The sequence below is a fragment of the Canis lupus genome, chromosome 10, assembly GCF_003254725.2.
Source record: "Canis lupus dingo isolate Sandy chromosome 10, ASM325472v2, whole genome shotgun sequence".
NCBI classification, from domain to species: Eukaryota; Metazoa; Chordata; class Mammalia; order Carnivora; family Canidae; genus Canis; species Canis lupus.
The window spans coordinates 57,164,628-57,190,864 of record NC_064252.1 but is presented as its reverse complement, the minus strand read 5'-3'; the positions used below and the strand labels follow the sequence as shown (position 1 = coordinate 57,190,864).

Below are 26,237 nucleotides of genomic sequence, written 5' to 3'. Positions count from 1 at the left end.
TCTGCCTCTCTCTCTCTCTCTCTCTCTCTCTCTCTCATAAATAAATAAATAAATCTTTAAAAAAGAAAGAAAGAAAGAAAAAGAAAGAAAGAAAGAAAGAAAGAAAGAAAGAAAGAAAGAAAGAAAGAAAGATCACATCAGGTTTATGGGAGAAAAAAATCACATCGTAAATGAAAAACATAAGATAGCATATAATTCTAATTTGTGCATAAAACAAATATTAAGTATTACGCACAGGCACTATTATTAGAGTCAGAAGGTGTTAGAAGGCAAGGTTAAAGATAATGGAGACAGTAAGAAAATATATAAATGAAAATTGACTCGATGAAGGTTGAGCCTAGACTGGTATAGAGATTATTACTAACATTATTCATAGAGACAGACACTTGGGCTGGACATATTGAATAGGTGGATAAGAAGTAGTGTCAATAAACATATAAACTACCCTTAAATATGTAGCAATGAAAGAGAAGTAGAGGGGTAACAAGGGAAATGTCTTTTTTTCCTAGATAGAAGGTACTTATATATGTTTGAAGAACAAGGAGAAAAAAGCCAGTAGGAAAAGAGAAGTTGAAAACATTCCAGAGGAATGGCTCAGTGGTTGAGTTGAGCGTCTGCTTTTGGCTCAGGGCGTGAATCTGGAGTCCCGGGATCAAGTCCTGCATCGGACTCCCTGCATGGAGCCTGCTTCTCCCTCTGCCTGTGTCTCTGCCTCTCTCTCTAGGTCTCTCATGAATAGATAAATAAAATCAAAAAAAAAAAAAGAGAGAGAGAGAGAGAGAGAGAGAGAGAGAAAGAAAACGTTCCAGAAATAAGGACTATATGTTGGGAGCAAAAGGTGCATAAAAATGGAGGATTTAATCTCAGTTCGTTTTGTTTCTTTGACAAGTTGGAGGAGAGGTCACTTGTTGAAAGCGATAATAGCAGTTTACAGGTGGAGGCTTAAGTAGAGTAAAGGGAATATGTTTAAAATAGTCATTGTAGAGAAATTTGTCAAGAAATCAACAAAGTTTTCAATTAAAGAATTGATGGGCAATGAAAAGAGCTTAACTGAAAATAGATGGCAAGATATGTTGTAGGACTGTATATTTCTTGGACAAGGAATAAAAAAGAAATGATGGTAAGGAAAATGACATAGTATTTGAGTCAAAGACTCAAACACTTTTGTTTTTCCCCAAAATAAGGATGACAGTTAAGCATTTAATTGTAGTTTCAGGCTGAGTAGGAACTCTAGAGTAGCCAGGAATAATCTGGACAGAAAGGAGGAGTTGAGTGATTAAAGGTTCAGGCATAGGTATGGTGCCATTGGAGTAATGCTAGTAATGGAGTCATGGCACAGAGAGGAATGATTCCTTCACTGGAAGAGTCTGTATTGAGTGGAGTTGCAAAGAGAAAAGGCCCTGAGAAGTCGTGTTCTATAGTTCATCCATAGGGATACTGGGATTTGCAAAAGCAGTAGTTGGACAGACTTTGATTAGGTGCTGAAATATATTCCAAGAAAAAGAAATGAATTCTGATGGGTGGTTTAAAAAAACAAAAAAGAAAAGAAGGATAAAAGTAATGATTTAGTGAGGACGTTATAAGACTTGGTGATAAGAAAGCAAAATGGTGATTTCATGGTCCTGAGGTAGTTACTCCTGCCTGGAGTAATACAGTTGAAATTACTCCCCAAGACAATATCTCTCTGCCTCAGAAGTTTGAAAGAAAAGCTGAGAAATTGGTTTAGAATAAGAGAATTTTCCAATTAAAGGAAAATTGGAAGAATGGAGGAATATGATAGAGTGAGGTAAATAGAATTAAGTAGCCCTTGAAGTTCAGAATTGGGGAAAGTAGAATGAGATTTGTATCCCATGGAGAGACTAGAGAAAGAAATAATGGAACTGTTGAGATGAGATGCAGATTATAATTAGTATTGTAAGAAAGAGAATATAGGATATGGAGTCAAGAGACTGGCCCTGGAGTCTTAGCATTGCTGTAACTAGTTTTGTGATTGTTGAAAAATCAGTCTCTGCCTTAGTAACATTACTTGCAGAATTAAGCGATTGAACTGAATCTCTGAGATTCTCTTGGGTCCCTCTGAGATCCCTGTTTACAGTTCTAGAGCAATATTGTCTAATTCTACAGTGATGGCGAAATTGTATTTCTGTGCTGTCCAATATAGTAACCACTACCTACATGTGGCTGTTATAAGTTTAAAATGTGACTAGTGTGAGGAAGGACTTGTATTTTTAACTTTTAAAATTTATAATTAAATAGCCCCTTGTGCTACTGGCTATCATATTGGACAGCATAGTTGTAGACATATTGCTCTAAAATAAAGAACTATTGTAGTTTTTTTATAGGTTGATTTCTTTCCTGTGTCAACAGGTCTTATACCTTTCAATCTATATCTTGTATCTTTCTAGTTGCTATCTAGTTGCTCTCTAGTGTAGTTCTTTTTTTTTTTTTTAAGTGTAGTTCTTTTACCATAATTGATTTCCTTTATTAAGAAATTTAGGAAGAGTAAAAGGTATTAATTCATTGTTCTCATGTTATTTAGTAAATAGCTAATCCATAACTGTTGTATGAAACTTTTTAAAAAGAGAGCTAAGTATCACAAAGTTGTTTTTTTTTTTTAAAGATTTTATTTATTTATTCATGAGAGACACAGAGAGAGAGGCAGAGACATAGGCCAAGGGAGAGGCAGGCTCCTTGCAGGTAGCCCAGTGTGGGACTTGATCCTAGACCCTGGGATCATGCCTTGAGGTGAAGGTGACGCTAACCCGCTGAGCCATCCAGGTGTCCTACACAAAGTTATTTTTGACTAATGAATTGTTTTTGATATTATAAGATAGTACTTAGACTTAATGAATAATGTTGATGTGCTTAGTTCTCTGATATGTAGAATACTAACAGTGATTCTTTATTTCTATATTTCCTTAGACAATCGTAGAACTCTCTGAAGAAAGAGATGGTCTTCATTTTTTACCTCATGCCTCTTCATCTGCACAGTCACCCTGTGGTTCTCCAGGCATGAAGCGAACAGAAAGTCGACAACATTTGTCAGTGGAACTGGCAGATGCTAAGGCAAAGATAAGAAGGCTTAGGCAGGAATTGTAAGTTGGTGATTCTCAAGGCTTATTGAATTTACATGGTCGCAAAGATGACCTAAAAATGTTTTTCAGCTTATGGAATATATATCAGTTGTTCCAACTGCTAGCTTGTGTCAGAATACTAGAAAAAAGTATTTGTCAAAATGAGAAAAATAAGGAGACTGGCATAAAGTTTTCCTAATCCTAAACCTTACCAATTTAAAGGTTGTCCTTTATTTTGAATTTATGTCCTTCCTGCCTTTCTTATATTAAAATGATCTTTCTTGTATAAAATATATTGTTCTTCCTTGGCAAATTTTTTAAATTTAATTTTTATATTCTTTGAAATCCACAATACTGGCAACCACGGGTACAGATCAGTTAAGTTTAGCTCTTTTAAAATTAATGTTATAAAAGACTGAATTTTTGGCATACAGTATTACAAAAAAATAATTTTGTGTATTCTGTATTGAGTAATTGAAATGCCTGAGTCATGTATTTCGACACGGTAAGTATTCAGATTGGTTAGTGCTGATGAATTTATATTTATTTAACTTTCAAAGAACATTTGAGAAAAGTCAGTGTAAATATCATATAAGCATTCCTTGGTGAATTACATGTAAAGACATAATGAGTCTCTGCTGGAGTTTTTTTTTTATTTTGTACTTCAAAAAGAACAAAGGATTTTTATGCGTGGGACTTTTTTTCTTTTTGGTTTGTTTTGCTGGGATTTGGGCTTCAGAGTATAGTGTTAAAATTTAAAGCCACAATGTAACAATTAAGTTTATTTACTGATTATTTAAAGCAGTTAGTTTAAGAAAGTGATTGAATATGCAAGGTAGAAAAAATATACGGTCTATAGGAAAATTTGAAAACAAAAAAAAATACAGCTTTCATTGTGGATGTCTGCACTATTATGTATCTATTGAAGTGAACACGCCCAGGATATTCTATAAACAGCTGCACCAGGAAAATTAGGGAAGAGATTGCTGTTATTAGTTTGACTGGCAGTTAATGGATAGCCTAAACAGTGAACACTAGTTCGTGCCATATAATTTAGCACAATCTTCTCTAGTCTTTAGATAAAGCATGCAATTAGAACTGCAGTGATGGTTGTGAATTCATTTAACATTTTGCACTATATTACAATTTGATTTTTAAATGAAATTTACTTGGGCATGGAATGTATTAAAATCCTAAACAACTTAGATTGATAAAATTGGTTTCTCATGCTGACTAGAAAATTTAAATGATTATTAATGAATAAATAAAGATGCCAGATACAGCAAGTATTCCCAATAAGTATCATTTCATCAAAAATCATCTTTTTGTCCTTTGAAAATGTGTTCCTTCATGGATTTCTTTTATTAATGTTTAAGTCTTTTTGTTGGGACAGATCTTTCCAAAATAATGAAGTGTGGAAATCATGGTGGATTAAAATAGTTCAGGTTGCCTGGTACCTAATGGAAATAAATAATTACAATGAGAACATGCAAGTCAACTAATATCATACTTACAGGTGATATGTTATAATACGATTGCTTTTGTTTTATTAACAGAGAGTAGAAATACGATTTGCAATTTTTTTTCTTTCTAAATTTTTATTTAAATTCTAGTTAACATATAGTGTAATATTGGTTTCAAGAGTAGAATTTAGTGATTCATCACTTAAACACAACACCAGTGCTCATCACAGCAAGTGCCTTCCTTAATACCTGTCACCCATATAACCCATCCCCACCTACCTCCCTTCCGGTAATCCTCAGTTTGTTCTCTATCATCTCGGATGGTTTGCTTCCCTCTCTTTTTTTTCCTTCCCATATGTGCATCTGTTTTGTTTCTTACACATAGGAGTGAAATCCTATGGTATTTTTCTTTCTCTGATGGACTGATTTCACTTAGCATAATACACTCTAGCTCCATCCACGTCATCGCAAATGGTGAGATTCTTTGTGATGGCTGAGTAATACTCCAGTGATAAATATATACATCACATTTTTATCCATTCATCATGGATGGACATTCGGGCTCTTTCCATAGTTTGGCTATTTTTGTTTTGTTTTGTTTTTTAAAGATTTTATTTATTTATTCATGAGAGACAGAGAGAGAGAGAGAGAGAGGCAGAGGCAGAAGCAAGCTCCATGCTGGGAGCCTGATGCAGGACTCAATCCCGGGACTCCAGGATTATGCCCTGGGCCGAAGGCAGGCGCTAAACCGCTGAGCCACCCAGGGATCCCCCTTTTGTTTTTTAAAAGATTTGATTTATTTAGTTGACAGAGAGAAAGCACAAGCAGAGAGAGGAGTAGAGGGAGATGAAGAGGTAGGATCCACTGAGCAGGGAGCCCAATGTGGGGCTCAGTTCCAGGACCCCGTGGTCATGACCTGAGTTGAAGGCAGACACTTAACCAACTGAACCACCCAGGCACACCCATAGTTTGGCTATTATTGATAATACTGCTGTAAATATCAGGGTTCATTTATCCCTTTGAATTGTATTTTTGTATCCTTTGGGTAAATACCTAGCAATATAATTGCTGGGTTATAGGGTAGTTCTATTTTTAACTTTTTGAGGAACCTCCAAACTGTTTTCCAGAGTGGCTACACGAGTTTGCATTCTCACCTAATTTGCAATTTGGATGGAAGGATTAGTTTCTTCTAAATTTCACTTTTATGCAGTAGTTAGTACACTATCAGGCTCCCCTTTGTAATTCTCTCTGCCTCCATGGATCCTATATTTTCAACATTTTTCTCCCATACAAATTATTAATTCTTTTTTTTAATTTATTTTTTATTGGTGTTCAATTTACCAACATACAGAATAACCCCAAGTGCCCGTCACCCATTCACTCCCACCCCCCGCCCTCCTCCCCTTCTATCACCCCTACTTCGTTTCCCAGAGTTAGCAGTCTTTACGTTCTGTCTCCCTTTCTGATATTTCCCACACATTTCTTCTCCCTTCCCTTATATTCCCTTTCACTATTATTTATATTCCCCAAATGAATGAGAACATATAATGTTTGTCCTTCTCCGACTGACTGACTTCACTCAGCATAATACCCTCCAGTTCCATCCATGTCGAAGCAAATGGTGGGTATTTGTCGTTTCTAATAGCTGAGTAATATTCCATTGTATACATAAACCACATCTTCTTTATCCACTCATCTTTCGATGGACACCGAGGCTCCTTCCATAGTTTGGCTATTGTGGCCATTGCTGCTATAAACATCGGGGTGCAGGTGTCCCTGCGTTTCATTGCATCTGTATCTTTGGGGTAAATCCCCAACAGTGCAATTGCTGGGTCGTAGGGCAGGTCTATTTTTAACTCTTTGAGGAACCTCCACACAGTTTTCCAGAGTGGCTGCACCAGTTCACATTCCCACCAACAGTGTAAGAGGGTTCCCTTTTCTCCGCATCCTCTCCAACATTTGTGGTTTCCTGCCTTGTTAATTTTCCCCATTCTCACTGGTGTGAGGTGGTATCACATTGTGGTTTTGATTTGTATTTCCCGGATGACAAGTGATGCAGAGCATTTTCTCATGTGCATGTTGGCCATGTCTATGTCTTCCTCTGTGAGATTTCTCTTCATGTCTTTTGCCTATTTCATGATTGGAGTGTTTGTTTCTTTGGTGTTGAGTTTAATAAGTTCTTTATAGATCTTGGAAACTAGCCCTTTATCTGATATGTCATTTGCAAATATCTTCTCCCATTCTGTAGGTTGTCTTTCAGTTTTGTTGACTGTATCCTTTGCTGTGCAAAAGCTTCTTATCTTGATGAAGTCCCAATAGTTCATTTTTGCTTTTGTTTCTTTTGCCTTCGTGGATGTATCTTGCAAGAAGTTACTGTGGCCGAGTTCAAAAAGGGTTTTGCCTGTGTTCTTCTCTAGGATTTTGATGGAATCTTGTCTCACATTTAGATCTTTCATCCATTTTGAGTTTATCTTTGTGTATGGTGCAAGAGAGTGGTCTAGTTTCATTCTTCTGCAGTGGATGTCCAATTTTCCCAGCACCATTTATTGAAGAGACTGTCTTTCTTCCAATGGATAGTCTTTCCTCCTTTATCGAATATTAGTTGACCATAAAGATCAGGGTCCACTTCTGGGTTCTCTATTCTGTTCCATTGATCTATGTGTCTGTTTTTGTGCCAGTACCACACTGTCTTGATGACCACAGCTTTGTAGTACAACCTGAAATCCGGCATTGTGATGCCCCCAGATATGGTTTTCTTTTTTAAAATTCCCCTGGCTATTCGGGGTCTTTTCTGATTCCACACAAATCTTAAAATAATTTGTTCTAACTCTCTGAAGAAAGACCATGGTATTTTGATAGGGATTGCATTAAACGTGTATATTGCCCTGGATAACATTGACATTTTCACAATATTAATTCTGCCAATCCATGAGCATGGAATATTTTTCCATCTCTTTGTGTCTTCCTCAATTTCTTTCAGAAGTGTTCTATAGTTTTTAGGGTATAGATCCTTTACATTTTTGGTTAGGTTTATTCCTAGGTATCTGATGCTTTTGGGTGCAATTGTAAATGGGATTGACTCCTTAATTTCTCTTTCTTCAGTCTCATTGTTAGTGTATAGAAATGCCACTGATTTCTGGGCATTGATTTTGTATCCTGCCACACACCGAATTGCTGTATGAGTTCTAGCAATCTTGGGGTGGAGACTTTTGGGTTTTCTATGTAGAGTATCATGTCATCGGCGAAGAGGGAGAGTTTGACTTCTTCTTTGCCAATTTAAATGCCTTTAATGTCTTTTTGTTGTCTGATTGCTGAGGCTCGGACTTCCAGTGCTATGTTAAATAGCAGTGGTGAGAGTGGACATCCCTGTCTTGTTCCTGATCTTAGGGGAAAGGCTCCCAGTGCTTCCCCATTGAGAATGATATTTGCGGTGGGCTTTTCGTAGATGGCTTTTAAGATGTTGAGGAATGTTCCCTCTATCCCTACACTCTGAAGAGTTTTGATCAGGAATGGATGCTGTATTTTGTCAAATGCTTTCTCTGCATCTAATGAGAGGATCATATGGTTCTTGGTTTTTCTCTTGCTGATATGATGAATCACATTGATTGTTTTACGAGTGTTGAACCAGCCTTGTGTCCCAGGGATAAATCCTACTTGGTCATGGTGAATAATTTTCTCAATGTACTGTTGGATCCTATTGGCCAGTATCTTGTTGAGAATTTTTGCATCCATGTTCATCAGGGATATTGGTCTGTAATTCTCCTTTTTGGTTGGGTCTTTGTCTGGTTTTGGAATTAAGGTGATGCTGGCCTCATAGAACGAATTTGGAAGTACTCCATCTCTTTCTATCTTTCCAAACAGCTTTAGGAGAATAGGTATGGTTTCTTCTTTAAACGTTTGATAGAATTCCCCTGGGAAGCCATCTGGCCCTGGACTCTTGTGTCTTGGGAGGTTTTTGATGACTGCTTCAATTTCCTCCCTGGTTATTGGCCTGTTCAGGTTTTCTATTTCTTCCTGTTCCAGTTTTGGTAGTTTGTGGCTTTCCAGGAATGCGTCCATTTCTTCTAGATTGCCTAATTTATTGGCGTATAGCTGTTCATAATATGTTTTTAAAATCGTTTGTATTTCCTTGGTGTTGGTAGTGATCTCTCCTTTCTCATTCATGATTTTATTAATTTGAGTCTTCTCTCTATTCTTTTTAATAAGGCTGGCTAATGGCTTATCTATCTTATTAATTCTTTCAAAGAACCAACTCCTGGTTGTTTCTACTTTTCGACTACTATGAATAATACTCTTATGAACATTGCTGTGCACATTTTTGTATGGACATAGGTTTTTAGTTTTCTTGGGTATATACTGAGGAGTGGAAATCCTGGTTCCTGTTGTAGCACTATGTTTAACCTTTTGAATAATTGTCAAACAAGTTGGCTGCACCTTTTTACATTCCCACCGGCAATGTGTGAGGGCTTCAGTTTCTCCATATCATCACCAATACTTATTACTGTATACCCTTTTGATTATAGGCATTCTAGTGGGTGTGAAGGGCTATCTCATTGTGGTTTCAACTTGCATTTCCCTAACGACTAGTAACGTTGAGAACATCTTGTCATATGCTGTTGACTGTTTTTGTATATCTTCTTTGGAGAAAGGTCTATTCAGATCCTTTGCCCATTTTAAAATTGAAGTGTGAGATAAACAATTAAACAGATTAAGTGATATAATGTGAAATTAGAAGTCAGTATAGCCTGCAGCTAAACTCAAAGGAGTTTTGGTCATTTCTGACTTGGAAGAAAAAAGGGAAATGGTGTCAGGAAGATTTCATAGAGATAGTTACCTTTCCAGCTGATGTTAGGCATTTACTAGGTTGAAAGGGCTCAATTGGATATTCTAAGCAGAAGGAACTGCAACAAGTTCAGTAGGCTGTATGCACAAGCATCACAAGAAATGAAGTTGAAAATGATGGTGTGGATACATGCAAGGTCTTATATGCAGTGCTCAAAAGTTTGTACTTTAAACAGTGGGAACCAATTGAAGATACTTTGAATAGGAGAATAACAAATCCATTTTATGTTTTAATGAAGAGATGCTAGCCCTAGTGGTTGACTCTTGGTGAATGGTCACATTGAAAAAATAAATTCTGATGACAGTGCGAAGGTAGTTTGAAGGACAGTCCACACAAGAAGTGGTGTGGACCTGATTTAAGGTTTATAAAAATGAGGTTGGAGAAGAAGTAAGGGAGAAGGCAGGGTCTTGGGTAAATTTCCTAGTTTTTTATAATCAGTGTCTATTTAGATGATGATACCATTCACTCCAACAGGGAATATAAAAGAAATGAGTAATATTAAAGTAAGAAACAAGTTTAGTTTTTGACATTTAATTTGAGATACCTTTGAGATATCTCTATGGAGATAATCGTTGAATAATTGACTGTCTAGTCCATTGTGTGGAATAGAGATTTGGGATCATTAGTGTACTGATGCAGAATAATAACAGCATATAAATAGTATTTGAAATCTTGGAAGTGAACGAGAACATAAAGAATGAAAAGGATGTAACCTAAAGAATACAAACATTTAAAAAGGTGTTAAAGTTAAGAGCAGGCTTCACCGCTTATTAGCTATGTTGCTCAGTTTCTTTATACATAAAATGAGAGTTATGCTAATATATACTCTAGAAAGATACAGCAGATGATCCAAGGGCATGAGATTTGGAGGCATTCGCCTGAATATGAATCCTGGCTCAATAACTGAGTGACTTGACTTAACTGAGTGACTATTGCCAAGTTACTGAATCTCTCTAAGGCTCTTGGCTTGCTAGCCCATTGAGTAGAAATAACAAGTGTGCCTACTGTAGTGTTGTAATGTGAGGCAAGTATCTAAAGTGAACAGTGTCTAATATATAAGTGCTCAAATAAATATAAGCTACCATCATTGCTACTCTTTCTTTAGAGGTTCTTGTGGGAACTAAGTGCTTGGCAGAGTATAAAGTGCTTAGCAAATATGCCTACCACAGATTTTAAGAGCTTGATAATTGTTAGCCAAAAGATGGGCACAAAACATGAAATCAGCAAAAGGGTCAGAGAATTATCTGTAGAGGGAGAGTAGAAGAACTTCCATGAAGTCAAAGGAGACAGAGTGTCAAGAAGAAATGAGGTAATCATTTCAAATTCTTCAAAAGGTCCAAAAATAAGCCATTGGGTTCATTAGTAAGGAGGTAATTGACTCTATGAAAAACAGTATTAATAGGGAAGTGTGGATGGAAGCCTTATTGTTATGGATAGAATGGTCAAATGGAGGTAAAAAGGAATTATTTATTAATGAGACTGGAACTCATGGATAACTTTTCTGCAAAAATTATAATATTAATATAATATATATTAATTATAATAATATAATTAATAATAATATATAATTATTAAACTCATACTTTGCATACACCAAAGTGAACTTCAGGTGGATTAAAGAAGTAAATGTAAAAAATAAAATAATGACAAAAAACCAGGAAGAAATAAATGAGTAGGTATTTTTTTCTCTAGATGGGGAAAAACTTTGCACAAAAGCCAAAGAAGTATTTATAAAAGAAATGGTTCCTCTATTTGTACAAAAGATGTTAAATATGTTAACATCCAGAAAAAATAAAAGCATTTCAATATTCTTCAAAATCTTAACCATATAATTTTCATATGACTTAGTATTTCCTCATCTAGATACATCCCTCCAAAATTGAAACAGATTCAAAAGAGATAACCTGTATGCATTGTTCATTGCAATATTACTCCTGATAGCCAAAAGGTGGAAACAACCTAAGTGTCCATGAACAGGTTGTTAAATAAAATGTGCTGTAAGTATACAATGGAATATTCTCCAGCCATAAAAATAATGAAATTCTAATACCTGCTCTAACATGAGTGAGCCCTGAAAATAATTTACTAAATGAGATAAGCCAGATACAAAGGACACATATTTTATGATTCCACTTAAATTTTAAAAGCAAATTCAGAGATTAGTAGATTAGAGTTAGGAGCTGGTTGTACAGTGGAATCCGAGAGTTACTACTTAATGAAGACAGAATTTCAGTTTGGGATGATGAAAAAGATTTGGGAATAGATAGTAGTGATAGTTTAAAAACCTTGTAATTTGCTACTAAAATGTCACTTAAAATGATTAAAATTGCAGTTTTTTGTTAAACATATGTTACCATAATAAAAAATAAAATTCGTTTTAAATTTTTTAAAAAAGCACTCCACAATCTATCTAGAAATATTTATAAGAAATGTCTTATAAATCATAAAGGTAATAACTTTTTAAAAAGTTTTTATTTAAATTCCATTTAGTTGACATACAGTGTTATATGAGTTTCAGATGTACAGTATAGTAATTTAACACTTCCATACATCACCTGGTGCTCATCACACAAAGTGCACTCCTTAATCCCCATCACCTATTTTATCCATTCCCTTACCCACATCCCCTCTAGTAACAGTTGATTTGCCTTTCTTTTTTCCCCCCTTGCTCATTTGTTTTGTTGCTTAAATTCCACTTAGTATAATACTCTCTAACTTCATTCATGTCCTTGCAAATGGCAAGACTTCATTCTTTTTTATAGCTGAGCAGTACTCCATGATACACCAACACACGCCACATCCTCTTTATCCATTCATCAGTCGATGAACATTTGGGCTGTTTCCATAGTTTGGTTTTTGTAGATAATGCCGCTCTAAACGTTGGGGTGCATGTATCCCTTTGAATTAGTATTTTTGTATTCCTTGAGTAAATACCTAGTAGTATAATTGCTGGGTTATAGGGTGTTTCTATCTTTAACTTTTTGATGAAATTCCATGCTATCTTCCAAAGTTTGCATTCCCACCAGCAGTGCAAAAGGGTTCCCCTTTCTCCACATCCTTGCCAACACCTGTTGTTTCTTGTGCTTTTGATTTTAGCCATTCTGACAGGTGTAAGGTGATATCTCCTTGTAGTTTGGATTTGTTTTCCCTGATCATGAGTGATGTTGAGCATCTTTTCCTGTGTCTGTTGGCCATCTGGATGTCTTCTTTGGAAAAATGTCTATTCATGTCTTCTGTCTGTTGTTTAATTGGATTATTCATGTTTGGTGTTTTGTCTGATTGCTGTGGCTAGGACTTCCAGTACTGTGTTGAATAACAGTGGTGAGAGTAGACATCCCTGAGTTGTTCCTGTTTTCCCCACTGAGCATGATGTTCACTGGGTTTTTCATATAAGGTCTTTATTTTTTTTTTAATTTTTTTAAATTTATTTATGATAGTCACACACACACAGAGAGAGAGAGAGAGAGAGAGAGGCAGAGACACAGGCAGAGGGAGAAGCAGGCTCCATGCACCGGGAGCCCGACGTGGGATTCGATCCCGGGTCTCCAGGATCGCGCCCTGGGCCAAAGGCAGGCGCCAAACCGCTGCGCCACCCAGGGATCCCATATAAGGTCTTTATTATGTTGGGGGTTGCAAGGAATAAGTCCCACGTGATTGTGTTGAATGATTCTTTTTTTGTATCATTGGATTTAGTTTGCAGGTATTTTTTTGAGAATTTTTCCATCCATGTTCATCAGGGATATTGGCCTGTAGTTCTGTTTTTTAGTGGATTCTTTATCTGGTTTTGGTATCAGGATAATGTTGGCCTCATAGAATGAATCTGTTTTTTGGAATAGTTTAAGAAGAACCGGTATTAACTCTTTTGTAAATGTTTGGTATATTTGCCTATGAAGCCATCTAGCCCTGGGCTTTTGTTTTTTTGTTTTTTGTTTTTTTTTAGTATTTTGATTATCAATTCAATCTTTGCTGGTTATCAGTCTGTTCAAGTATTCTATTTCTTCCTGTTTCAGTCTTAGTAGTTTATATATTTTTAGGAATTTACCCATTTCTTCCAGGTTCTTAGTATTCAAATAAATGCAAATTAGAATAACAACAGCATTTTTCAGTTATTAAATTGTTTCTCATATACACCCTTTTATCCTCTGCTGGTTGCATTATAAATTGCTAATGACCTTTCCGGAGGGCAGTTTGACAGTGTATATTAAGAACCTTTAAACATGTAACATACTTTTAGAAATCTGGCCTGACACAGGGTTTTTTGGTGGTGGGGGGCTGGGGTTGTTTTTTAAGTTAAAGTATACCCAGTGTGACGTTTGAACTCATGACCCTGAGTTCAAGCATTGTGTGCTTTTTCAGCTTAGCCAGCCAGGTGCTCCTAAACATACAATTTTTTATGTATACTGAGGTTTATTACAGTGAAAAATGGAATTTACAAAGGGACTCTTTCTCCATTTAAAAATGTGTTTCTCAAAAATAAAAAATACAAGTATGATGCAATGTCAGCTATGAATTGTTTTATACAATGAACATTTACCTTTTTTTTTATTAAAGAACAGAAGGTGGGCAGCCCCGGTGGCGCAGCGGTTTAGCGCTGCCTGCAGCCCGGGGTGTGATCCTGGAGACCCAGGATCGAGTCCCACATCGGGCTCCCTGCATGGAGCCTGCTTCTCCCTCTGCCTGTGTCTCTGCCTCTCTCTTTGCTCTCTCTGAATGAATAAATAAATAAATCTTAAAAAAAAAAAAAAAAGAACAGAAGGTGAATAAGTAGAGTTAGTGAATGGAAACTCAAGTTTGAGCAGGTTGGCTCTGAAACGGAGATAGAAAATGGGAGAAGTAAAGTACTGTAAGAGGAAAGAAAAGTGGGATCCCTGGGTGGTGCAGCGGTTTGGCGCCTGCCTTTGGCCCAGGGCGCGATCTTGGAGACCTGGGATCGAATCCCATGTCGGGCTCTCAGTGCATGGAGCCTGCTTCTCCCTCTGCCTATGTCTCTGCCTCTCTCTCTCTCTCTCTCTCTGTGACTATCATAAATAAATAAAAATTTTTAAAAAATCATTAAAAAAAAAAGAGGAAAGAAAAGCATAGGAGAAATTTGATAGACTACAGGTGAAGAAACCAATAGGAATATAAAAGGTTTTATGTATCTGTGTAGCTGTGTATACTGTCCTTTAGGCCACTGCAAATGTTGAAACTGTGGAGAGATCCTTTTAAGACTCAGATCCAGATAGTAGTGCCTTGCTTAAAAACTCTCCCAAGTGTATTTGTCTTTGATGAGAGAAAAAGACAAAAAGGAGAGTGAGAGTGGGAGGTGGCAGGAAAAATGAAGAGAGAGAAACTACATTATGAACTGTGAGGACATCAGTCATTGAGGTTATTAGTCTTTGGGGAATTTTAAGGGGGATTCTGATTGTTGACATCTAATCATATGTGTTCCTAATACCCATTTCTTTGTAATTTTCCTCTGGGTTAGCATATGGCTAATAGGATTTTCAACTAGATATTCAGCGATGATAATACATTGATATTAATGCAGATAATGATCATGGTTTTCAAAAATAGTAAACTGATTATTTAAATAATTTTCTCATTTAGGGAAGAAAAGACTGAACAATTGTTGGACTGTAAACAAGAACTTGAACAAATGGAAATAGAACTAAAAAGGTTACAACAAGAGGTTTGTACCTGAAACTTTTATTATATGGGACCAATAAGTAATTGGAAATTGATTTTTCTGCTTATAATTTATAACCTTTACCTTAATGTTTTATGAGGTTACTGAAGCTTCTGTTAAAAAATGTTGGAGCCCAAACTGGAAATCAGTCTTTGGATTTTCCTTTTTCTGTGTCAGTGCTATTCAAACTGCTGAAATTCAAAAGAGTCTCTTAGGACTGGAATAATTCAGGTTTCTTTTTTTATGTATTTGGCTTCTGTGGGTGTGGAAGCTGGAACATCTCAACTGTAAACTGTGCTGCTTTATGTGTATCTCCCTAGGCCTCTGGTCTTAGATAGTACTTTACATTAGTATATAGATGACAGAATGCTTTTTAATTTTTTACTCTTCCTTTTAAATAAGATCAAAATTTTTACCTTTTAAAAATTACTTATATTTTACTAAAGTTGTGTGGTTTTTTTTCATCTTGAACCAAGATTGTTTAAGAATTCACTTTTTTTTAATGTTTGTGATGTTTCATTTTTATTTGAAGGTAGTGCATGACATCGTCTTTTACCCATAAATAATAAGGATTGTGGTGGCACTAGACTATTATTTCTTCTCCTTACTTCCCCTAACTTGCTGTTTTAAATGCAGGAGCCTAAACTAGAACCTTTGTAGAGGAATGAGACTGGGAATCCTAATCTTCATTTCTATATATGCTGTGGCTGCTATTATGCTGCTTCTTTGTAGCATGGTTTTTTTGTATGTGTACTCCCTGTAAAATAGTGGTTCTCAATCTTTTTGGTCTCAAGGCTTTTTTCTACTGTTAAAAATTAATGAGGGTTGTTTAATGTGGATTATATTTACTGTTATTTTCTATATTTGAAGTTAAAGCTTAGAATTTTAAAAATATTTATTTAAAAATAATACTCAACCTATTCCATGTTAACATAAAAACTATATGCTTTATAACCATTATTTTCCAAAAAAATTAAAAGAATGATATCTTTTATATTTTTGCATATCTCTTTTTTTAAATCATTTTTTTCAATCTCTTTAATGCCTGGTTTAATTAAGGACTACTAAGTTCTCATATGTTTTTACATATCTGTTTTTGAATCTATTATATCACATGCCACGTAGCCTCAAGAAAACTCCACTGCGCCCTCGTGAGAAATGAAAATAAAAAAACAAATAATCTTTTAGTATTATTACGAAAATGGTTTTGACCTCATGAACTGGGATGCACAGATGTCCCTGGGTCATACTTTGATAATTTGTTCTAAAGGATTATGAGAGAGCGTTTAAAGGCTGAATTTTTTTGTTTGTCTTAAATGTTATTAGGATAAGCACTAATCATATGCAATTAATCATTCACTTGAAAGTTTAGAAAAACTCAACAGGATTTTGGTATGTTATGACATATCTGGATAGAAACATAATTTCTCTAAAGTAACCAATGAGCAACTTTATTAATACAGTTTGCCTCTTCTGTGTTTTCACTATCCTGCATTTTAAAGTTAAATTTTGCACCTTAAATTAATTGCACATGATTATGTTAACTAGACATTAACCTATTTTTAAAAATCCTGAGTAGTTTTTATATTCTTAAGTAATGATCATTATTTTAGAATTTGTAAGCATGTTTGTATTTACATATAAACATATTTTAAAATAATTTACGTTCCTGATTTTTTAAAAAAGGCTTCATATATCTTCCCATTTTATTTCATTTATTTATTTTTAACAAGATTTAACTCATGTAATTTTTATTGTATAAAACTATGTGATAGCCACAGTTGGAGCCTGGGTCCTCTCCCCGGAGATTCTGGTATCGGTCTGTACAAAATGGTTAGTGAATTCCTGGTAGGGAAACTTGATGAACACGGCCTCTTCCCAGAGGTAGAGATGGGATAGCTATAGGTCTTAGAAATGGCCTCAGAAGTTGCATTGGTGAAGCTGCCCAGGTTGGCAGTGCAGCCCCTGGCCGAGGTATAGCAGTTGTCAGTACTGGCCATCATCAGTAGCTTTTTTATATCTGTCCATTTTAAAAAAAAACAGCTTAAATGAGATATAGATTACATACCGTAAAATTCACAATTTTACTTTTTGGTTTTTTTTTAGTTAATTGAGTTGTATAACCAGAGACTATCAATTTGAAAATAGAAAATAATATTTAAAATACTAGGTGTGCCTGGGTGGCTCATCTTTTGAGCATCTGCCTTCTGCTTAGGTCCTGATCCCAGGGTCCTGGGATTGAGCCGGGCATGGGACTCTGCTCAGCAAGGAGCCTGCTTCTCCTTCTCCTGCTGCCCCTCCTCCCTGCACACTCTCTCTCTTTCTCAAATAAATAAATAAATAAAACCTTTTTAAAAATATTTAAAATATTAATATTTATTTATATTTAGAACATGAATTTGCTTTCGGATGCTCGTTCTGCTAGAATGTACCGAGATGAATTAGACGCACTTCGAGAGAAAGCAATCAGAGTGGATAAGCTTGAAAGTGAAGTCAGCAGATATAAAGAAAGACTACATGATATTGAATTTTATAAGGCAAGAGTTGAGGTATGTTGCATAATTTAAGCTGTTCATAATTATTTTGTTTAAAAGTTAGGTTTTTCAACATGCACTTAAAAATGCATGTAGTGAGGGATCCCTGGGTGGCGCAGCGGTTTAGCGCCTGCCTTTGGCCCAGGGCGCGATCCTGGAGACCTGGGATCGAATCCCACGTCGGGCTCCCGGTGCATGGAGCCTGCTTCTCCCTCTGCCTATGTCTCTGCCTTTCTCTCTCTCTCTGTGTCACTATCATAAATAAATAAAAATTAAAAAAAAAATTAAAAAAAAATGCATGTAGTGAAACTTAAGAAACTTTTGGGAATGCTGAACAAATTATAAATACTGAGGTGCTTATTTAATAGTAGATTAGCATATTGCTTATACTTGTAAAAAGGGATCTCTGGACATTATTAATTTTATGGAACTGTTTGGAGTTCTTTCATTCTTTTATTTAGCATTATAGGTGAGGAAGACTTGAAGTCCTTCCTTCATAGTCAAAATACATACTTCTTCTAATTTCAAACTTGTTTCTATAATAAAAGCAAAGCATGTTTCTGATCATTGATAAATTCTGAATACTAAACTAGGATTAATGAAGGCACTCTTTCCCCCTAATATGTGTGTGTGTTTGTGTGTGTGTGTGTGTGTGTGTGTGTGTGTGTAGAAAAGACAATTCCTTACTTAATGGTTACGCAGTTTGGTGTTGCAGGAGGTTGAGTTTGACTGCAAGGATTTGACAATCCTTGCTTCTACATTCTGTTTTTCTTTCTCAGTTAATTTCTTCATTTCTGCAAACAGAGGAGAGTTTCATCAGTTTCAGTATGGTGATAAGAAAGTAGTAGTATGGAAAATCAAGAAGTGAAAAGATTTTAAGACAAAGTAGTTAGAACATTTTAGCCTGAAAGTTACCAGAAAATAGGCCCAGTAGATAGCAAAGACAAGGTAGCTATTAATTCTTTACCATTTATTTAAATGTTATACATATGGAACTGTTAAGAGATCCTTATAAATGCCACTGTTTTAATATACTTTGTTTTGACTTTATAAACCACAGGCATATGGTTTAGCAAGACAGATTTGTGATACATCATTAAAACATATAGATTTTAAGCATTTTCTCAAGATGCTGATATGAAATATTTATTGATAGAGTCTTGGTTTATGATCTGTGTGAGTCTTAGCTCAAGTATTGGTATTTTACCAAAAACCCAACCCTTCACTTTCAAGTTATAGTTTAAGTAGAGAGAAATCTTTAAATCTATTTCAGGAAAGGGCAGCCCTGATGGCTTAGTGGTTTAGCGCCACCTTCAGCCCAGGGCGTGATCCTGGAGACCCACGATTGAGTCCCATGTCCAGCTCCCTGCATGGAGCCTGCTTCTCCAGAACTCTGGCTGTATCTCTGCCTTTCTGTGTGTGTCTCTCATGAATAAATAAATAAAATCTTTAAAAAAAAATCTATTTCAGGAAAAAAAGATTAGCCCTGATTCTATGAAGATTTGTGTCTTAAATAGCAGGAAGACTACTTCTACTTTGTTCCTTATTCGTGTGACTAAGAAATTTAAATATACCCTGACAATTTTATGTGAAATTATAGTAGTGTTACTCATCCTAGTATAAGTACTAAGTATTATGTTTGCATAATAGCTTAACTTCTGAAGGAAAAAGATGAAACCAGGAAAAACATCAACTGTATCTCTCTTATTCAGTAGCTTTCACTCTTGCATAAAGAACTTTTGATAAAGACAGCTTAATGTCTTATTTTACAATAAAGTTTTTTTTTGTCTTTAAGAGCTTTGAAAAATTAAGAGATTTTAACATATTTGTGATAAAGGCTATTTAAAATTTTTGTAGGAATTAAAAGAAGACAATCAAGTTTTATTAGAAACAAAAACCATGTTGGAAGATCAATTAGAAGGAACTAGAGCTCGTTCTGATAAATTGCATGAATTAGAAAAAGAGAATTTACAACTAAAGGCTAAACTGCATGATATGGAAATGGTAAGTACTGTAACGTTGATGTTGCATGGCCTCTAAGGAAATCTCTCAGATCATCTGATTTCCCCATGACAGTGATGACCATCTCCTGTGGCTTTAACAGAGAAGAGGTAGCTAAATAAATTAGATACTTCCGATTCTTTATAAAAACAGGAATAGTACAAATTTCTGTTTTTGTTACAGAATGGTATTCATTATTCATTTTGTCTTTTTTTGAAAAAAAAAAAAACCTCTTATTAGCTATTATGTAAGCATGCCTTTAAAATATAGAAATAAAACTATTTGCTAGGGGTGCCTGGGTGGTCAGTCAGTTCAGTGTCTGACTTTGGCTCAGGTCATGATCTGAGGATCCTGGGATTGAGTCCCCATGTCAGGCTCCTTGCTCAGCAGGGAGTCTACTTCTCTGTCTCCCTCTCCCCCTGCCCCTCCTTCTGCTCCTGCATGCTTGCTCTCTCTCTTTCAAAGAAATAAAATCTTTTGAAAAAATTTTTAAAAACCCTAGTTGCTAACATTTAGCATTGAGTCAAAAATCATTTACTCTATTACTAAATATATTGAAATACTTGAAGAGTTTTCAGTGTCTCTAAGGATTGATCACTTAAAAACGATATCAGACAGGGGTGCCTGGCAGACTCAGTCAGTGGAGCCTGTGAACTCTTGATTTTGGGGTTGTGAGTTTGAGCACCATTTTGAGTATAGAGATTACTTAAAAATAAAATCTTAAAAAATGGGATATGAGACTCCTGATCAAAATAGTGACCAGTATTAATAATTATAACTGATTATTGCCTACAAACTGAAAATTTTAAGGAACTCAGAATTTATCCTCATATTTTTTATCCTCATATTTTTCAATTTCTGATAAATAAAAGTTATAAAGTAATAGAATATTTAGCTTGAAATTGTACTCTTAGCTTTCATTTCTCTTCCTATTCCCTGATAATAAAAAAGGAACGTGATATGGATAGAAAAAAGATTGAAGAATTAATGGAAGAAAATATGACCTTGGAAATGGCACAGAAACAAAGTATGGATGAATCATTACATCTTGGCTGGGAGCTAGAACAAATATCCAGAACTAGCGAACTTTCTGAAGGTACTCCCAGTATGTTTTTGTTTACGTGAAGTTGTATTTATGCTTATGTTTTCTTTCTTTCTTTTTTTATGCTTATATTTTCTGATGTTTTTTAAAAATTATTTATTTTCCCCTGCTGGAGATGTCTAGGAGGCCAGATATCTCCCTAGGTATGATTACACAGAGTAATATGTTCATTTCCATGTTTCGGGGTCTGGTCCTTATCTTTGCACATCTTATAACTCAACTTTATTAACACAGTAACAGATTTGATCAGTTGTTTAGGCACTGTTTTATATTAACATCTCAGGAAGCTGGGATGCTAGTTTATTAATTTCTTTAAGGAAAGAAAGCTATCCACTTGATAGAACAGAAAAGTCATATTAAGCTGGTCAGCCTGTTCTTTAACTATAGACAAACTTAAACGGGAAGGTATAACGTGGGAAGATTCTTAGGTCAGTATATAGCCATGTAAAGAAAGTTAATGATCTTCATGGCTACTTTCATCAATATATATACTCCATTTTAGCACTATACCTATCAACCAGTCCAGCCCAATTTTACCCTAGAGATAATGAAAGACCCCCAGATAAATTTTTAACTTTTGAGTCTTTTTTCCTTGTTTGGGTTATAGGTTTGAGTGTACTAATACTGATTTACTTTATTGAAGTTATGCCCATGTCCCATTTATTTCAATTAGATTAGTTCTATAATTCCTCAGTTACCCAGTGTTAGCTTATTTCACCCTCTTTATTCCTTTCCAGATACTTATTAAGCATCTACCATATGTAAAATACTATTCCACGCCCTGAGGATATAGTGGAGTGAGGTAGACATAGGTCTGAGAGAGCTTATAGTCTGGTGCTTACAGAATAATTACTTCTACACATGGCTTGTCATATTTATTATCGTTAGGCTTTTGATAAATTTACACGTGGGAACCTAATTCCAAATACTGGGACCCCATGTAAATTCACTACACAGTAAGTGATAAAACTCAGCCAGTGAATTTGCTGAGATGTGTTACTTAAAATATTTGTGGAACTTTTTAATTGTATTTTTTGTGAATTGAGTTATTAAGAAAATAATTCAGACTTAAATGTTTTCTACTACTAGTTAATGTTATACTGTTAAGAGTTTCTTCATCTGAAAAAAAAAAAAAAAAAAAAAAGAGTTTCTTCATCTGTTATGTGGGACCAATAATGGTATGTACCTTGTACATTATTGCCAAGATTGAATCATTACTACTTATGAAACCATTAATAAAATACCTGGTAAATGGTAGGCACTTGAATGTGTATTATTATTTTTATCATCATCATCATCATCATCATCATCATCCCAGTTTTGCAGTTCATCTTAGCTGGGATCATAGACCTGAATACTTGTTTTAATGTGGTGTGATGGTGGTGTTTTGTTTTGTTTTGTTTTAAATTATACAAGGGAATTACTTTCCAGAAAATTTGTAAAATGTGGAAAAATAAAAAAAGAAATTGGGGATCCCTTGGTGGCTCAGTGGTTTGGCCCCTGCTTTTGGCCCAGGGTGCAATCCTGGAGTTCCGGGATCGAGTCCCGCGTCAGGCTCCCGGCATGGAGCCTGCTTCTCCCTTCTGCCTGTGTCTCTGCCTCTCTCGATCTATCATGAATAAATAAATAAAATATTTTTAAAAAATAAAGAAGAAGAAATCAAAGTCACTAATAATTTCTGCAGTCACTTTTTACATTTCAAAACATGTGCTTCAAAATGTTTCTACACACAAATAGATGTTTTAGATATCAGATGAACATATACAATTCAGGTTCTTTTTACACCAAAGATGATAATGTAAGCAGTCTCCCATGTTGTTAAAAATGTGTTATAAGAGGGCATCTGGCTGGCTCAGTCAGTAGGACATGCAGCTCTTGATCTTGGGCCCCACATTGCGTGTAGAGATTACTTGAAAAAAATGTGTTGTACGCATCCTTTTAAATTCTTTATAGTCTAACCTGAAGCATCTTTGAAATATAGTCAGAGGGCAGCCTGGAAGGCTCAGCGGTTTAGTGCCGCCTTTAGCACAGGGCGTGATCCTGGAGATCCAGGATCGAGTCCCTCGTCAGGCTCCCTGCATAGAGCCTACTTCTCCCTCTGCCTGTGTCTCTGCCTCTCTCTGTCTCTCATGAATAAATAAATAAGATCTTTAAAAAAAATGCAGTCATAGTGTTGAAAGTATTACTAAGCTATCTTGACTATTGTAGTCTAATCTTGATTAATTGAAATGCATGACTACAGATCATGAAGTAAAGTTTTACTGAAGAAGGATTAGACAACTAATGGAATTTAAAAAGTCAGTGACTATTGTTTGTACCAGCTTTTAATTAAAGAATAATAGTACGCTAACTAGAACAAAAGCTAGAAATAAGAATGGAGGCTTTCTTTACTTACAGTCTGAGGAATATCTTACCATACCTAATTTTGAAAAGAACATATGCTTATATGCTTGTTAGCAATATCTTGCTTTATGTGTGTGTATTTGTGTGTTTCTCTACTTAATGATTGAAAATTTCTAACATACCAGAAATAGATGAACCTAGAATGCCTTCCCATACTTCTCCATTTCTCTTCCTGAAATCTCGGGTTTCAAAATGAATTCTAGGTACCATATTTCATTTTAAATCCTAATTTCTATATCATCAGAATATTTAATGAATCTTCTATAGGATTATTAAAAATAATTTTTTGGCTTACATCATATGTAGAACTAGAAACTGAGTTTTCTTTAAAAAATGTAATTATGCTAAAATCTATTTAGAAATAAGATTTTTTTGGCAAAATGGCATACATGTTGCTTTTTACATTCAGGTTTAGCAGGGATTCTTCATTAGAGAAAGACCTTTTCAAGGTGACCAGTGTATACTGTCTCCTTTCTTAGAATCAGGATTAGGAAATTTGGAATTTGTTTCCCTTAGACTGACTTCCTTTAATTTTGAAGATGTGGCATAGGATAGGCTTTGTACTTTTTTTTTTTTACACTTTATTTTTTTAAGATTTTATTTATTCATGAGAGACAGAGAGAGAGAGGCAGAGACACAGGCAGAGGGAGAAGCAGGCTCCATGCAGGGAGCCCGATGTGGGACTCGATCCTGGGTCTCCAGGATCAGGCCCTGGGCTGAATGAAGGCGGTGCTAAACCGCTGAGCCACCGGGGCTGCCCTAGGCTTTGTACTTCTTATGTGAATCACGGGGTACCTCTTGAGACTCACAGAATAACTATATTCTGTACAAGTAACCTAAGATTCACTGAGGTTAAAGAGACATTGTCAAGCAGTTTTTCGAGGAACTAGAACTGAAACTCTGTAGTCCATTTAGTCTAAATTTTGTACTTTTTTTTCCTCTAGAATGCTTATGGGTGCATTTAAAAATTCAAGATTTATCCATCTTTTATCTGTTTTTTTTCACTGTGCCTAACTTTGTATAACTATACATTTTTTATAAAGTTAGGACCAAGTGATATAGTGCATTTGCACTCATTGTTTTAAATAATAATGAGTAAATGTAGTTTTACCAATGACAGTATTTCATCATTATAGCACCGCAAAAATCCTTGGGCCATGAAGTGAATGAGTTAACATCAAGTAGGTTACTGAAGTTGGAGATGGAAAACCAGACTCTAACAAAAACTGTAGAAGAACTTCGGAGTACTATGGATTCTGCAGAAGGCAATGCTTCCAAAATCCTGAAAATTGAAAAAGAAAATCAAAGACTAAGTAAAAAGGTAAATAAAGACTCCACCGTTTTATATAAGTTAAAGAATATATGTAAAAGTATAAATAACCCTGTGATAGAACATATATTTTCTAGTTTTTAATGTACTCTCATTATTTTAACTTAGAGAAATTTTCAAACATACATAAAAGTGAAGTAAATGAACACCTATACTCATTCGGCCTCAACAGTTATTAACTAGAGCTAATCTTTTTACCCTTTGTGCTCTCCCCACAACCACTAGATGATTTTGAAGTAAATCCTAGACATGATATCATTTCACCAATAAATATCTCAGTATATATCTCTAAAAAGTGAGGAATTTTTTTAAAAACAAGAATAATGACATCACACTTCTAGTTTGGTTGGCATTTCACTTTCTCTAAATGTATTGGGATTTCCTTTTTTTTTTTTTTTTTTTTACATTTTGTTCAAATCTGAATTAAAATAAGATCAGTACATTAAATCAACTGATGTCTGTTAAGTATTTTTTAGTGTAAGGTTTACTCTTTTTACCTAGTAATTTTTCTGTTCAAGAAACCAAGTCTTTTAATCTAGTTTTCCCACAGTGTAGATTTTGCTCACTGTATCCTTTTTTTGTCACTTCACAAGTTTTTTTGTTCCCAGTAGGTCATATTTTATCTGTAGACTTAATCAGGTTCAAATGGAGTTTTTAGTAAGAATATTGATAAGGAGTCTATTTCAGTCAGGAGGATGTACATATCTCATTGTCTTTCTTTTTGTCATGTTAGTTGTCATGGAAAAGGTTTGCTTAGATTCTTTAATTCAACAGAGGTTGCAAAGTCCTGATTCTGTTCTTGATTTGGTAGCTAGAATATTTCTGTAAGAAAAACTTTCTTTAAAAGCTTTTGGCTTAGAAAAACAACTGTTAGGTTGAGGAACTCTCAGGGAAAAAGCAGGGTGAACCTTTGATTCTTTCCCTTTATTTACCAGTTTCCTGGTAGTGAATTGGTTCTCTCATATCCTCTGAGATAATTAATGAGTGAGTTTTTTGTTTGTTTTAGTGTCTTTATGAACTCATGGATTTAAAAATGTTTGAAATGTTTTAATCTATTGCATTTGTTTTTCTTATGTCCTACCTCTCTAAGCTGCTTTCTGAATCCCTGTAACACAGTCTTAGTACCTCTTGTAAGCCTCTGTGCTTTTTCACATAATAGGCCTCTCTTAAACATTTCCTGTCCCATATCTGGAAACATCCATTTCTCTGGAAAGCCCTTCTTCCTTTTAGTGGGAAATGATATTTAAGGACCGCAATTTAGGTACTATGAAACTTGAATTTTAACTAGGTTTTGGTTTAACAGAAATAATCAAATTGAGTAACAGACCAAATAATTTATTTTTGAATATCTTCCTGCATACACACATACACATACTGTAGATAAACAGAATTGTATCATGGCAACATACATCATATTTTTATCATGAATATCTTCCATCACATCTGCTCCCCAATATGTGCTATCACTTTTGTTTCTGGGTCTTGAGCACAATGAACAATACTGTAATAAATGTTCTTATACATATATCCTTATGTATTCGTTTTTATTTCTATATGTAGTTGGCCATATCTAGTTTTTTCTTTAGATTCTGAGTTTCTAGACTCAGTTATGAAAATCTCCCTAACCTTTAGACCAGTCGATTTTGACCTATAGTATGCATCAGAGTCACCCTCAGGACTTGTTACAACATAGGTTGCTGATTTGGTAGATGGGTAGGGGGCAAAGAATTCTCATTTCTAAGAAATTCCTAGGTGATGGTCTTCCTGCTTTTTTGGAACTGTGCCTTGAGAACCACTGCCTTAGATAATGCAAATACAC

The 26,237-nt window shown here is 35.2% G+C and overlaps 1 protein-coding gene and 1 long non-coding RNA gene across 16 annotated transcripts in view; one reads left to right on the top strand and one right to left on the bottom strand.

The window, feature by feature from the left end:
• The window catches only part of CCDC88A (coiled-coil domain containing 88A), a 138,747-nt gene that overhangs the window by 58,144 nt on the left and 54,366 nt on the right, over positions 1–26,237 (top strand). For all 14 annotated transcript variants that reach the window (XM_049115536.1, XM_025467463.3, XM_025467469.3 and 11 more), the window contains exons 8-13: positions 2,923–3,095; positions 14,970–15,051; positions 17,439–17,597; positions 19,440–19,586; positions 20,535–20,679; positions 24,225–24,409. In XM_049115536.1, the coding sequence (XP_048971493.1) occupies positions 2,923–3,095; positions 14,970–15,051; positions 17,439–17,597; positions 19,440–19,586; positions 20,535–20,679; positions 24,225–24,409 (891 nt within the window). The remainder of the gene's footprint in view (positions 1–2,922; positions 3,096–14,969; positions 15,052–17,438; positions 17,598–19,439; positions 19,587–20,534; positions 20,680–24,224; positions 24,410–26,237) is intronic.
• On the bottom strand, positions 4,406–24,337 carry LOC112672445 (uncharacterized). Of its 2 annotated transcripts, none has more exons than XR_007413613.1 (3): positions 24,200–24,337; positions 18,270–18,376; positions 4,406–4,531 (listed from the first exon to the last, which is right to left on the bottom strand). It is a non-coding gene; the product is annotated as an uncharacterized LOC112672445 (long non-coding RNA). The 2 variants fall into 2 exon arrangements; XR_003144283.3 differs by lacking the exon at positions 4,406–4,531 and adding an exon at positions 16,794–17,068.